Raw genomic sequence first — 16,060 nt, 5'->3', positions numbered from 1 at the left:
TTCGTACCATACCATACCATACATCACCAGGTGCTTATGAACGGTGGTTTTAGACATCTGTAGCGAATCTTCTAATTCATGTGTTGTGTATCAAAAATTAATCTTGATAAGTGTCTGGATTTGATTGTCATCAGTAGCAACATGAACTTTCCAGACAACCCAATAGAAGCGTATTACAAAAATTACCAGATATCAATAAAGAAACACATTATGCCAGTCTTCAGAAAACAAACTCAGCGCTGCGCTTGAGTTTAATTTTCATCAGCACGCGCTCAAAGAAAACTTGTATTCTATCTTGGTGCGAAGAGCACAAAATTCATAAGCACGACAGCGACACGACAACGACACGACAAAATGTACACGGCGCAGAACTCAGATACTAAATATTTCTTCTCACTTGTGTAACGCGCGTCTCATTCTATACACACACATACACATCAAATTCTAGCGCCCGCTTTGTCTTCGTTCGTTCTAAGCAAAGCATAAAAACAGGAAGTGGGTTATATCTATGGTATAACCGCAAGGGTGACGTAGGACTATCGTTGATTTAGAGATCATTTGTTTGAAGTTGAATCTAAATCCATTCTGAATGAATGAATAAATGAATATTTGGGGGACTTCGAAAACGAGAGCGTTACGTTGGAGGCACAAGGTTTTATGCATCCAATATAGGATACGAAAAACCTTGTTCTGAAGAATAATCTTCAGAAGCTTTCCTGCTAACTGCACTTGATTGACAAATCACAAACCCAAATGTATTATATGGATATTTTATGGATAGAAAACATTAAAATAAACTCTTTCACATGAATGTATTTTTAAATTCCCAGAGGAACTGGCAGATTATTTTCAGTAAAGATTAGATATTTCCACATTTTCCTCGATACTGGAAGCCCACCAGTGGTTAATACCAAGGTAAGTGAAGTGGAAGGTAAAACGTAATGTCAGAATCGCCGTTCGGACGTATCCCGTAAGTTTGAACTTATTTACATAAATGGTATCCAAACAACACTAAACATTGACTACAGTTTCGCCGGCACGGTTGATTGCCGTTATGAACCAGCACAAAAAACAAAGCTGCAAACTATGCTCCAGTGGCGGTACCACGATCAAAGCATTCCTAAAATAAATCATATCACATTAGCCGAGCCAGCTGGCGGAAGCATATGCATAAAGGTTACTAGGTTACTATTTTCAACGACAACTGTTTATTTATTATACTGCTTCAAATACCTTCGACGAAATCAAATGTAACCATACCAACGTAAGTAATAACATAAACAAATCCAAACTTTTCGTCTTGCCATTCCTCATACGTCTTTTCTAAATAGTGTAAATTACGAGCCACCTGTTAACTCTACCATCTTCGTTAATACTAACTCGATAACCATCTGTTAATAGCTCTTGATCGAAACATATTTGGTCACAGTGTTACATGGATAGAAAACATTCAAATAAACTCTTTCACATGAATGTATTTTCAAATTCCCAGAGGAACTGGCAGATTATATTCAGTAACGATTAGATATTTCCACATATTAACGCTCAAAATCTCGGTCTCCGGCGTAACGCTTTCGTTTTCAAAACTTTGATTTTACACCCCGGTATAGAAATGAAAGACGTATTCCTACGTCAAAACAACAGCGCGTCCCCATACGCACCGCCTCAACAGAGAAAGCAAAGCAAACAAGATTCGAGCGCGGTTTAAAATTGGGCATATACACCGGTGTAAGGATACGGTTAGGATGTTCGAACTTTGAAGCGAACGGTGTTGAAACAAAACATTTCAACTTTGTTTCGGTGCGCGTTGATTCGTCCGGGCGCAGGTGTGCGCAAGTAGTGAGAGTTCAACTGGGTGCAAAACAAAAAGTTGCATATCAGCACCGCGTTGCTTTCCGAACACTACATTATGCAATAACCAGATCTCCAGAAATACGGCCCGTGCACCCATGAATGAACTTGTTGTTCGTTTCAATTTTCGGTAAACTTGGGAGTTCTCGAAAACTTAAAACGAAACAGTTTTGTCATCAAGAGCGAAAGCTGAGTCGAAGTCCGTACTCAAGTTGTGATCTTCAATACTACAGAAATTACACCATTATTTGTGTCTTTGGGTGTCTTTATCCTAACGGAATTCATGGAATAAATTGATCGATCTCAGGCAGCTCAGTCTTTTTACTGATGAATACAAAGTATTCAGGGTGGGTGTAAAGTTTAAAAAATCTTGTAAATACAAACAGATTTCATTCAATTTAAACTATAAACATGAATGTTGTTCTTTAAAAAATATTGAATGATCCACGTGGTATGTGGACAGCCCCAAACTTGTCAAAATATGGGCGATAAGTTGCTCTTCAACCGACACGCCGTGTTGCTCGCGACATGTGTTGCTCTGTAAAGGCGATAGCGATATCGTATTGCGTCGGTGTGTGAGATCAACAAAAATTAAATGGATTAATCCATTGGCGAAATTTTGGCCAGCAAAATCATCTCGATCCTACTTTTGCGTTGTTCACCCTTCAGAAGAACTAAGCTCACCTACAGGCAAAAGCAAACAACATATACTGAAAATCCTACAGAGTCAAACTAGTCAAATACACATTTTTGGTATAATTATCTTTCTAATTACCGCAATAATCAAAATTCTAATTGTCGGAATTTCATTGTTTCCAAATTGATGACGAAATTCCCTGATATTCCCTAACATTGTTTGAATTCCCTGATTTTCCGAGATAGCCGACACCCTGAACTCCCACTTAGGAGGATTCTTCTCAACTGGACTGGTGCAGATTACTTTTCCATCAACACGAATTAACTGTCTGGAGCACATCGAAGTTTTTGAGAACCATTTGCTGGCGTTAATAAAGACCACCTTGTTGATTGTGCTTTTCCACAAGACTTAGTTCTTTGGACTGAATCAAATCAAAGGAATGCATTATTCTCTCGTTGTAGGTGTGTTTATTTCTTATGGATCCGAATAACAAGTTAGGTTGTGGAGTATTATATGAGTACATCAATAAGATTAAAACGAAGACGGAAGTCAATTCGACGCCACGAATATTTAATCTGATGCATCAGCTGCTGCATTTGCGCGCAACCCGATAACAGTATCCCTTTTGAACAATTGATTGAGCAAACTTTGGTATATATCTTGTACTTTTGTGAAGTTGTGTTCTGGGTGGTTATCCGAGTATAGACGAAGGAATTGTTGAAGTACGTTTACTTTAGCGATCATGTCGATACCATCGTTCCATATAATCTTGCGCAACTTATATTTGTGTCGATCAAGAACTGGAGTCTTTCTTCTCTCCACGAGAATATGGTGCATACAAGTATCGCAAATACATGTAAAATTTGGCACATAACGATATTCGACATGTGTGATATTTTAAATAACTCAATAAGTCAAATAACAGCCAACCATTTTACCAGTACAAAACACGCTTTTTATTTTCCCCAAATCCCTATCTCGAATAATCTCACTCTGACAGTTCTCCCCAGACCCGTATTCACCTCTCTCACTCTCACCTAATCAGTGCCAGGATTGTATCCAGGTACCACATCTCCCCCTTTTACGAGATAGTATTTTACATTCGATAATCTGCAAATTTTGCTGGCTTCTTTCGTGTTCGCAGCTGTCGCTCTGGTAGAAATACCTGAGCAGATTCCCTGGGTAACGGTTCGTCCTCAAATCCCTGAAACTCGTCTTCGACAGACGAAACACTTAGTTCCTCATCAGCTCTACTTGAAGGGTCCACAACTACATCACTGGCCGACGATGCTGTTGATTCAACGACGATGCTGTGGATCTATCACCTTTTTGAGATGTGCAGCATTTCGGTCATATGACTTTCCACTAACAGGATCTTCTACAGTTACCCGAGGACCAGACCGAGACATCACAACGTATTTCTTGGAATTGTAGGTCGTCTGAAGTTTATTTCCTGGTAGTAGATTTTGCATGAGGACCGAATCACCGCAGTCGATGGATGACCTCTTTGTTTTTCGTTTGATGTCCTCTCGATCCTTCCCTTTTTCCTTTGATTTTAAATCCTTATCAGCAAAATCTGTGGACGGAGGAGCAGTCTCGATGTCATCTAATGACGGTATTTTGGACCGAATCGTATGGCCATATATAAGCTCCGTTGGCGTACGACCGGTAACGGAGGGCGGAGTAGTGTAGTACATTACTAGATAATCCTGTAAGTCCTGCTTCCAGTTCCTGCCAAGAGCGTTACTTATCTGAAGCCTTTTCAACAACGATCGATTTTGTCTCTCAACAAGGCCGTTTTCCTGAGGCCAGTAAGGTGTCGAATGATTGAGGTGAATTGCGTGTGTCTTGCTGTATTCTTCAAATTCGGTACCCACAAATTGTTTGGCGTTGTCTAAAGTAATTGTGCGGGGATATCCCAGTCGTGTGAATATTTTGTCCAATCTGGAAACTGTCTCCTTGGCTGAAATCTTATTCATCAATTCCACCTCCTTGTACCGACTGTAATAATCGATTATAACGAGCAAGTACACACCATCTGGTAATGGTCCAAGAAAGTCAATGGCCACGTCAACCCATGGCTTACTCGGAAGTGGCCGGCGTGACATAGGCTCCGGTCTATTTGGTAGTCCAACTAATCTGCAACCTTCGCATGATGTGACTCGGTTAGTGGCTTCACGGTCCATACCTGGCCACCAAACTCGATCTCTAAGACGGCGCTTCATGACCGACTCACCTGGATGTCCCTCATGGGCCAGGTCAAGCATTCGTGAACGTAATTTGGACGGAACAACTAATTTGTTTCCACGAACAACAGTATCTCCTACCATACCCAACTCGTTTCTGAATGGTATATACGGCTTCACGTCCGGTTCGTCCCACTTCCCCGTCTGTAGAGATTTCTTCACTTGGTCTAGGACTGGATCAATTCTTGCAGATTCTTTCTCTTCCGCCGACTCTAATATCGCCAGGACCATACATTTATTCTCCGCATCGAAATCCTCCGTAATACCAGGTTCAACCATTCGAGAAAGCGGGTCGGCAATGTTGCTGTCTCCTCTTCGATATTTAACAACGAACGTGAAAGACTGGAGTCGAAGGACCCATCTTTCGATCCGAGGACATGGACGTGAAGTCGGTTGAAAAATCGCCTCGAGTGGCTTATGGTCGGTTTCAAGTTCAAATTTACGCCCCAATAGATACGGAGAAAATCTTTCAACTGCCCAAACCAGAGCTAGTGTCTCCTTTTCGGTTTGGCAGTACCTACGTTCAGTCTGGGTGAGACTCTTGCTCGCGTATGAAATAGGACGAGGATTGTCATCTGTTAGACCTTTAAACTGCACAAGGACAGCACCCAAAGCAACCGGTGAGGCGTCTGCAATGACGCGAGTACGCAGCGAATTGTCGAAAAAAACGAAGCAGGTTTACATTCGAAATCATCTCTTTCAATTTGATGAACGATCGTTGTTGGCTTTCGCCCCATTCGAATTTCACTCCGGAACAAGTTAATTCTCGAAGAGGAGAGGAGATGGTGGCCAGATTTGGGAGGAAACGTCCGATATACGTAACGAGGCCTATAAAACTACGAACTTCTTCCGGACTGGAAGGCGCACGGAATTTCCGGATGGCCAAAATCTTATCCTGAGCGGGTTGTATGCCTTGTGATGAAAGAGTGTGTCCTAAGAAATCCAGCTTTTGGACGTTGAAAATACATTTGTTTTGATTGAGTAGTACCCCAAACTCCTTAAGAGTGGACAGTACCAACTCAAGCACCGCGTTATGTTCCGCTTCTGTCTTACCTAAATGTATGACTATTTAATTGAAATCTATGAATAAGTGAATAAATCTAAATTTCGACCTTACCGAAAATCAATATGTCGTCAATAAAGTTCACGGCGTTTTTGCTACACCGGCTCAAAACTTGCTCAAGTATCCTCTGAAATATCTCTGGAGCGATTACAATCCCGTACATAAGGCGCTTGTAGCGGAATAGGCCCATGTGGGTGATGAAGGTCGTTATATATCGACTGTCCTCGTCAAGTTCTACCTGATGGAATGCCTCTTTAATATCGAGGCGACTAAAGTACTTCGCACCAGCGAACCGTGGAAGAAAATCATCAATTGTGGGCATCAGATGCCTTTCTCGCAGAATAGCAACATTTGCCCGACGCATATCAACGCACAAGCGTATGTCACCATTATCTTTGATGACAGTAACTAAAGGTGATACCCATGGACAACCACCCTCCACTGGTTCAATGATATCGTTCGCCAAGAGGGAGTTCAACTTGTCCTCGATTTTCGCCATCAAAGCTATTGGGGGTCGTCTTGGGTTTTGGCACACAGGTGGGAAGGTTTTATCAATCGGTATAGATACCTTAACCCCTTTGATTTTCGGGAACGAACGTTTTTCCTCAACCTTTACTGCATTAACACCACGAGTACTGGGCAAGCCAACGAAGAGAACACCTAGCTCGGTAGCAGTTGTCCTGCCTAAAAGACACTGTTGACCTCCTCGAATTACGTAAAACGTAGCTACCTTTTCCGTTATCTTTCCAACATCTTCAATCGTAATAGAAGTATCGAATGAGCCTAGTACCGTCAGGGGTTTCGCATTCTCGCCATATGGAAGGAATACTTCATCGCACTCTTTCTTCTGGTTCCAAATTTCAACGCCGTTTGCTTTTAAGTACTTCCAAGATTGTTCATCAATGATATTCCTCTTGCACCCCGAATCGACCATTAGTTGCAGCAATATGCCTCCTACAGACATCCTAATTAGTTCGTCACCATCCGAAATATTGAATATGAAGCTTTTATCCTTCACATCTTCTTGTCGTTCAGTATTAGCTCTTATTTCACGAATCCGTTCCTGTCGTGGGTGTTTGTTACTGAATTTGGGCCCCTCGAATTTACGCTTCACTGAACCGGTTGTTCGACATTGATTTGCAAAGTGTCCGAAGCGCTTGCATTTATTGCATTCTTTATCTCTCGCTGGACACTTAGGATCGGACGCATAGTGGCCCACTTTGCCACAACGTATGCACTCCCTCGAAGTCGAAGGTCGAATCCTGTTGACAGAGCTGGTTGCCTCTTGACTCAATATAGCATTCTCAGAAAAACCACTAGCGGAGCAACTGATTGTTCGAGCCTGATGTTTGACCGATTCATATGAGCTCACTATTTTCGTGACTTCATCAATTTTTAGATTATCCTTTTGCAATAATTGCTCTTTTAAATCACTTGGAGCAAACAAAATAATTTTATCGATAACGCTGATGGATCTGCTCTCTTCAGAAGACTTCCCGAAGTCACATTTAGTTGATTGCTCTTGGCAACGGAGCGTAAACTTCACCAGGGTCTCTTCTGGATCCGGTTTCAATGTCCAGAACAGATTACGCTCAAACGTATCGTGTTGCTTGGGTGCAAAGTAGGTGTCAAGTTTTTCAATAGCTACCGCGTATGAATCGATTCCGTTCTTCGGGTCATCCTTCACGTCAGCTCCAGGAATGGACGCAAACACTTCTTGAAGATCCGGCCCGCCCTTTGCGAGGAAAATGTTTCGGATACGATCTTTATCGGTTTCACCAGTGGCCGCGACGACGAAATCGAAATTCCGCTTATATTTCATCCACTCGTCACGCACCGTATTCCTATGCAAGGATTTGAAACTAAATGGTTTAATTTCCCACTTGTCCATCGTGACAATTTGGAGATAGCTGAAAATGAAGCTTACTTTTGTTTCTCTCCTTTCCTAATATTATAATGAATCTTACCATCAATTTGTCGATTCTTCACTTTAAACTTCTTTTGTTCTCTATCGCTATGCGAGCCGTTATTTCTAAATAGCTTTCCGTTCCGTACGGAATCCACTTTGCCTTTTTGGCATTTATTCGCTGCTTCACAGCCGCTACACCCGGTAGCCTTCTCACGTTAATACTCGTGGCAATTTCCGCTGTTTCACTACAGCCGTTACCCTTTGGTAACCTACCGCTGTTTTGAACAGCCACTACCCGATCGGTAGTCTTCTATTTGACCGCTGAAAATCAGCCGCTACTCTTTGGTAGCATGCAGTATCCGCTGCTTCCAGCAGCCACTACTTTGGTGTAGTATAGCAATTCTGACGAAAAAAAAAATGTAACATAACCTATATTTTCCTCGTTTTCTAATGAACATCTATTTCTTCTTGAAAAACACTGTTTTGATGAAAAATCGGATTCTTACCTCTTCTCAACGTTTTCCAGTTTTCCTCAGTCGTCAATGTGATATTTTAAATAACTCAATAAGTCAAATAACAGCCAACCATTTTACCAGTACAAAACACGCTTTTTATTTTCCCCAAATCCCTATCTCGAATAATCTCACTCTGACAGTTCTCCCCAGACCCGTATTCACCTCTCTCACTCTCACCTAATCAGTGCCAGGATTGTATCCAGGTACCACAACATGCATAAAATCTATCCCATAGGAAATGAAGATTTGTTCGTTCTTGGCGATGGGCCGACGTGCATCAAATTTGAGGTGGCCTGAATCGTTGTACAGTGCGGCTGTATTGGGATTGCACGAGTGATTACAAATCGACGCAATCGAAAAGAACTGGCGAAAAAAGGGATCATTATCATATGGGTTATATACCATAAAAGTCAAATATTCAGTGATTCGCTGATATTTCTCGAAGGATTGCCGCATGAATTTCTTCAGAGCTGGTGTGTTGAAAATTGATTCAACATATGGGTGGCGGCTGTACAAATCGCAAGAACTCTGAGCACGACGTTGCAATGATGCTCTATTTTGCGGATTTGAATATTTATCATTTTAAATGTCCACATTATGGATTAGTTTGAATTCTTCAAGTGGATCGTAATTTGTATAATCCAAACAAAGTGGATCATCAGCTGTCGCTGTTGTATTGCTACGAGTGTTGCAAAATTCCATCATTGTTGATACATTATCACCGAATAAGGCGAATCCATAGAAAAACATTTTTGGGCCTATGCTATTTGCCGCAACGTCTGCGATGATTCCGCATTCGAAACGATGGATCAATTTTATGTCATTCTCTAAGCATTTCTCTCCACAATACATTGCTGAAACACATCCGGGACAGGGGATCAAGCTGTGGGACCAATCTCCACAATAATTACAGTGGGTGTATCTTTGATTACATGTTAACATAGTTACTGCTGCTTTTTCATGCAATATAATATCTCCTACATCAAACTCCCGTTCAGCTATCATGCTCCGCCCATATCCTGCAATTCGTTTCATACATATTCCCTTAGCCAGGAACGGTATTTTCGGATTAGCTTCAACATTCATTAGCAACGTCGTACTTGGTTTTTCCCAGCCGGGTGACGTCTTTAGAGAACCCCCATTGAACTGACAGGAGCCAACATATTGGGTATCCCACTGACATTTTCCCTTTGTTTTCATATGAATTGGGTATCCCACTGACAGTTCTGCTTGAGATTTTGCTAACGATCCTAGCATCAATCATAGCACCCGGCTGGTTTTTCCAAGGAAGCACTTTCCATTTTTGCTTTGCAGTTTAATTCTCGAGCCACCAGCTTCGGCATGAAACGTTTGGGATAATAGTGATTCTTAGCTAAGGAGATATTTTTAAGAGCAAACTCGTATTCTGCCGATTGATAATACACCGCCGAACTAAATAAAGCAAGAAAAATATTCGTCAAATGAGTCTATAGGTAAATACAATCGAGGAGTTACCGGTTTGCGTAAGCAATGGCTAAATCTTCTGATCCTGTTTCTGCCCAACAAACGCTTTCATTGAAAACAGTTAAAGCCATGGCATAATCCTTACAAGCAAAGAGCCGATTTCCTGCCTTCCGTAAGTCACGCGATTTTATGTTTGATTTGGACGCGTAAAAATCAGCCATTTTTGAATTTGATGTAATTTGCCTCGTTAAAAAAAACTCAACATGGAATTTCCAGGGGTTAGACATCAATTGAATATAGGCTACCCAAAATCAAAATCAATATGGTGTCATTTGTTTATCAACATATCATTTACGAGGATTGAAATCGAAAAATGCGCTGCTTTATTCTAACTGCATGAGCGATTTTCATATTCCGGTTTCACATGGAGGTGTTCACATTTAACATGGAGTTTAAAGTTAGCCACTATTCGACTATATAACCGCACCGAGTTGTACACAACAGTAATTGATTGAACCAAAATGTCAGTAAACCGCAGCAATATTGGGTACACTGGCAATATGAGGGATTTGACGTTTTAGTCGTACCCCTGGGAATTTCAACAAGCAATTTTTATTCTGCCACTGGAATCGAACAATGACTCACAAACACGTATGCACTTGGATGCTTCGAAGCAAAACGGGTCTATGGTACTAGGTGATGCCGTTTCGTCACTAAGTTGGTAGGGGAGCGGTATATGAGAACAGTACGGAAGAAAGCAGATGGGGAATTATTTGCTTGAAGCGTGAAAGAGACAGACTGATCACGAGCCAGCTTGGACACAAGCGTATTGTGCCTTAGAATATACCAAGGCGCCTAGAAGTATATCCTAAGGTGGACCAACTTGCTAAAACCACTCTTCAGCCATCTTGGAAGTCTACTGTGTTTTGTTTGAAAACAAAACACAATAGGCTAGTGCCGAAGCTCGCTCGTGATCAGTCTGTCTCTTTCACGCTACAAGCAAATAATTCCCCTTCTGCTTTCTTCCGTACTGTTTTCACATACGGTTCCCCTAACCAACTTAGTGACGAAATGGCCTCACCTTAGGATATACTTCCAGGCGCCTTGGAATATACTTCTAGACGGAATATACTTCTGATCCGCTCATGAGCTGTTCATCCGAATCAAGGCGCCTCTATATATACCAGATGAAACAATTATATGAAATGCACTTTCAGCCATATTGAAATTGCTGTCGGTATTGTTTACAAACAGCTCTGGTAAAAATCTCTACCCGGTCGGAAGAACAGGAAAATAATCAGAACGCTGCCGGCGGCTCTCTACAAACTGCTACGACGCTTATTCGAACGATGTCTACTATGTTCGGCTTTCACGAATTTATGTGAAAAAGAAGGGATGATTGAAAATGCAAAAATGGTGTATTCTAGCAATAACAAAACAAACAACCCCCGCTCGACAAACCGTAATCCCCTTCTAATTGAAGTGATGATGTTGCTTCACCTGTTATACATTTAGAGCCTCCGCACACTACAGACTTTTTTCAGTCGACAGTTTGGTCGGATCGGCCTACTGGTGCAAAAACCGACCCAACTGAATCGTTGTAATGTGCGCACATGCATCCCTCTCCGTACTGATTAAGAAGCCGACCGAATTATAGGTCGACAAGTCAGTCTGCAGTCTGCGGGGACTCTTATACAAGCGCCTCGCGTGAGCGGATTCGGATCGGCTCGCAATCAAAAAAATGCAGCTCTTCAGCTCACATTGGAGCTGCTGAGCTGTTGAGCTGATGAGCTGATGAGCTGTTGAGCTGCTGAGCGGCTGAGCTGATGAGTTTCTGAGGGTGCTCATACACTGTTTGACCGAAGCCAAATATTTGACTCTTTTTGACAGATAAATTTTGTCCAACGTGTACTGATCAAATATATTCTACACAAAACACGACAAGCAAATATTCAATTATTGGATGCCTAAAATATTTTTTCAGTCTGTTCTTCGAACCTGTCGGTATATGGTTAGGTTACCTTGAATATTTCAGTTGATTTTTTCCATGTTCGGTGTTTGATATTGTTTACTACTGTTGAAAATTGAAGAGTGGCAAACAAAATAGTGTTTGTACAAATATCAAATCAAACCTTCAGCCCTATTCTGTATTCCGACGGATTTCCATTTCGTTCGAAACCGTTATTTCGTTCGAGTTATAATTTCGCATTCCTTATTTCGAACGTTTTGCCCATTTATTGTTCGATGAGAACCATATCGAACGGAACGCAAAAACAACTCGAACGGAATACAGAATGGAATTTTATGAAGTCGTTAGAAATATTTCGAATCGATCGAAATACAGAATAGGGGTGCTTATCTGTCAAAAAATATCAAATATTTGACCTCCGGGCAAACAGTGTACGGCCACCTTGAGTTGTTGAGTTGCTGAGCTGATGAGCTGTGGAGCGGCAGAGCAAAGTGCGTAGAATAGAAGGTAAGGGATATTTCCTGTGTATACACACGGAGAGCGCATGTGTTACACACACAACGAAATTAGTAATAAAAAATCCTCAATTTGTTCGAAGTTCTGAAGTGAAGTGAAAATCATAATATGTGACAAAATCGCAAGTCGAGCCGACGGTAAACGCGATAGCAGACTTCCTGTGCGCGCGCTTTATTTTTGAGAGACGAGTATAGATTTTCTCTTCCTTACAACCCTTCCATGTGCAAGCGATGAGATCGGGCTTTAGCACTCGAGCTTGGGATTAGCTCTTTGGTAAAATATTGAGAGCATTTCTGAATTCCTGTGCGCCATGCGTATTTTAACTTTCGAGAGACGAGTATTGATTATCTCCTCCTCACAACCCCTTCATGTGCAAGCGATGAGACCGGGCTTTAGCATACGAGCCTGGGTTCGGCTCCTTCTCTTCTCTTTCGTAAAATATTGAGATGTGCTCAAGAATACCTCGTTGCACCTCAACATGAGTGATGCACATGTGTTGGTTCTCGCGAGACTTTCTCGTGTGCCTGCCTCAAAGTGACATTTGGTGCTGTCGGGGGAAGTTGTGCTTCTGGTGTTAAAATTTTAATCTTCGTAATATGGCACGTAGAACAATTAGTGATGAAGAACTGTTTCACATAAATATCGTTGCTAAAGTCATCTAATCAATTCATTCATTTATTGCACACAGCTCGCAATGATTGTGTGAAATGAGGCTGAATAGGGCAAAGCACATTGTCTCTTCTACGTGCTGTGCGAGATCTCAGAAGGCCTATCCAAATGTCACTTTGAGGCAGGTACACGAGAAAGTCTCACGAGCACAAATGCACGAGCATCTCTTCGTGTACACAACACATGTGCATCGTTCGCATCGAAACGCGATGAGGCATTTCCTGAACACATCACAAAATTTTACGTAAGAGAAGAGAAAAAGCCAATCCCAAGCGCGCGTGCTAAAGCCCGGTCTCATCGCTTTCACATGGAAGGGCTGTGAGGAAGAGAAAATCGATACTAGTCTCTCGAAATCTCAGCGCGCACAGGAAGTCTGCTCGCTCGGCTGCCTTCTACCTCGCTCATTTGTTGCAGACAGCACCCAATGATTTTGTGAGATGTGAGACTGGATAACGCAAAGCACACTGTCTCTTTTGCGTGCTGTGCGAGATCTTGGAAAGTCTACGCGATAGTGTACCACTATTTCACTGCAAGTAAGGTGATTTGAGATTTTTGATCGATTTTATACTGAACAGTTTTTGTTTACTTAAGCAAAATGTTGAAGTATCATGTCCCGCGATGCCGGAACGAAATAATTTTGAATGAGATAAACTAATCAGAGATGTCTATCCCATCCATTCGCTCCTTGGAACGAGAACGGGAACGACACTGCTTAGATATAACCTCTCTATACATTTGTTTATCGGTTTTGCATTATATCTATAGTACAGGTGCGATAATTTTACTGTTTTAAATTTTAAAATAATTAAGTAAACTACTATTTCATTATTTCGAAATCTTGAAAAACATTTAGTTGGAAAAACTTTTTTTGCCTTGAATATGCATAAAAAGTGATGTATGAAAGAGTTGTAGGGCACATTTTTATCTATCATTTAACTACCATTTCAACAAAATCTGTGATGACCATTTTGAGGAAATCGACTGTTAGTTTTTGAAATCGATTTTCTTCAATGTAGGATTTCAAAAAATATGTTTTCAGTATTTTTTTTCAAATGATCAAAAATATTTAGCCCTTGCCATGTGTTAGTCTAGATAAATTTTCGGAAAACTAAGTATGCCAGGGGGTCTCCGTAGCCACATTCGTTGCGCGTTCGTTTTGTAAGCGATCGATCGTGAGTTCAAAACGCAGGAATAGCTTTCGCCGAAAAATGGCAACTGCATAATGTGCTAATTATAGATATGATAAACATGTGACATGTACACGATTAAAATTCTGCTCTGTTACAGCTAAAATGTTAATGAGCCTAAAATAAACAAAGGGGATAAAAAAAATAAGTATTCCAAGTTGCTTAATTAGGTAAGGTCATGGGTCATGCTAACATCTGATCGAGTTGACGCGAAATCCGCCATATCTTATTCCTGCTTAAAGTTATTGATGGGTTTTCACCCAAAAACACATGATTTAAAATTTAAGTTACTCAAACATAAAAAATAACACAGTTATAAAAATCACATATTATATAGTGAAATTTTTTCTTTCAAATTCCACTAACAAACATTTTTTATGTTTGCCCCGGGATGAATGACAAACAAATGAACAGAGCGTTTTGACGTAGGACTACGTCTTTCATTTCTATACTGGGGTGTAAGTTTAAAGTTTCGAAAACGAAAGCGTTATGCCGGAGAACGAGATTTTGAGCGTTAATAGCTCCTAAACAACTGAACAAAATGGTATGATAAACACTTCATTCGAAAGATAAAATGTCTACGTGTTATATGCTTGTTACTTTTTTATCCAAAACTTGTTTCAATAGCCCTAAAATTGCTTTCAAAACAGGCTATTGGAATCACACTAATCGGTATATAAGCGAGTGCCGCTCGGAAATCCACTCAGTAATGATTGCGCAACGATTGAGGAACGATCGCTGGAATGGATGGATAATTCCCTAACACAGACTTCAAAACCATGGAGCCAGGGTAAATCGGCATTGCAAAATAGATGCAAGCAGCGGATACTTTTGTACTCGCTTGCGTATCTGGAAATTGGAATGTTTCCCTAACACAGACTTCAAAACCATGGAGCTTGTGGAAGTCGGCATAGCAAATTAGATACAATCAGCGGGAACTTTTGTACTCGCTTGCATTTTTGCAAACCGAGATGTGTTTTCCCAATACAGATTCAAAAACCAAGAAGTTGGGAAAATCGGCATTGCAGATACATTCAAGTAGGCAATACTTTTATAACCCCAAGCATTTTTACACTCCGGCATTCGTTTTGCTATCACGGTCTACAAAAGCGGGTAAAAATGCAATGCATTGGCTCGATTATTCAAGACTGCAATGGAAGATATCTCTTCATGTCGCCAGCTCACTGAACTTCTACGCATACCGTTTGATGATTGGGCAAAATGGTGATAACTATTTGCTGCGATAACTACCATAATGCATGAATTGACTTAAATTGATATTTGTTACGAATTCAAAATAGTTTCATTCATTCACTAGTTCAATCAATAATTTAATCAATACATACTAAAGATAGCTCTGCGCAGCGGCGATATCGTACCCAATGAGGAACATTCAAGGTGGTATTATTGCTAATTGAAGAAATACAATTGATTACTAAGCTAACGGCAGTCCTACGTCAACCTTGCGGTTACATCATAGGCATAACCCATCCATAGTTTTTTTGGGAAGAAATATCAATAACTTTGAGTGGAGTTGAGATATTGACAAGTTCTGCATTGCAAAATGTTTGTATTGATAAGCTCTAAAATCTTTTTAAGACAGTTTGCATGTAGAATTTGAAATATAAAAGTTAGTGCAACAAAACAGTTTTTTTTTTCATGGTGACCCTAACGCAACGCTATATCGGTTATTTCAAGAGATAGAAAAAAACCTTTGCTCTACGAAGATGTCTCAAACAACTGGGGCTACAACATTGTCGAAATACGTTTACCTCTATCTATAAACATAAGAAAGTTATATCTTTTTTATTTAATCGACAGTTTTGGTCACCCTATTTTTGATAACATAAAAATGAGCGCTCTATCATATGTAACAACTTTGTCGAAGACCGTTTTTTGTCTAGAGAATAACTGTCGAGCTCTAAATGCTAATTTCCACTTAAAGGCGGTTTTGTATTATCCAGCACGTAGCGTAAACGGCGCGTACCGACACCGGCAGACAAAAAGTCACAGGAGGGTTGTGTCCGAGACACGACCGCATAATTAACGTAGGAT

At 40.8% G+C, this 16,060-nt stretch overlaps 3 protein-coding genes across 3 annotated transcripts; all 3 read right to left on the bottom strand.

Annotated features, from left to right (window-relative positions):
- Positions 1-3,786: 3,786 nt before the first annotated feature.
- Positions 3,787-5,013, bottom strand: LOC129773079 (uncharacterized protein K02A2.6-like). Its single transcript, XM_055776628.1, has one exon. The coding sequence runs from the start codon at positions 5,011-5,013 to the stop codon at positions 3,787-3,789; it is 1,227 nt and encodes a 408-aa protein (XP_055632603.1).
- A 307-nt stretch (positions 5,014-5,320) lies between these two features.
- LOC129777781 (uncharacterized protein K02A2.6-like) lies at positions 5,321-8,332 on the bottom strand. The gene is made up of 4 exons (XM_055784264.1): positions 8,213-8,332; positions 7,765-8,108; positions 5,852-7,707; positions 5,321-5,787 (listed from the first exon to the last, which is right to left on the bottom strand). Exons 3-4 carry the CDS (start codon positions 7,686-7,688, stop codon positions 5,321-5,323), a joined length of 2,304 nt encoding a protein of 767 aa, XP_055640239.1. The 5' UTR covers positions 7,689-7,707; positions 7,765-8,108; positions 8,213-8,332.
- A 66-nt stretch (positions 8,333-8,398) lies between these two features.
- LOC129773077 (SET and MYND domain-containing protein 4-like) lies at positions 8,399-9,885 on the bottom strand. Its single transcript, XM_055776627.1, has 4 exons — positions 9,716-9,885; positions 9,491-9,652; positions 8,816-9,320; positions 8,399-8,584 (listed from the first exon to the last, which is right to left on the bottom strand). Exons 1-4 carry the CDS (start codon positions 9,883-9,885, stop codon positions 8,399-8,401), a joined length of 1,023 nt encoding a protein of 340 aa, XP_055632602.1.
- Between the last annotated feature and the right edge of the window lie 6,175 nt (positions 9,886-16,060).

This window comes from Toxorhynchites rutilus, chromosome 3 (genome assembly GCF_029784135.1).
Source record: "Toxorhynchites rutilus septentrionalis strain SRP chromosome 3, ASM2978413v1, whole genome shotgun sequence".
Classification (NCBI taxonomy): domain Eukaryota; kingdom Metazoa; phylum Arthropoda; class Insecta; order Diptera; family Culicidae; genus Toxorhynchites; species Toxorhynchites rutilus.
The sequence above is the reverse complement of the archived record's forward strand: the minus strand, read 5'-3'. Positions and strand labels throughout refer to the sequence as shown.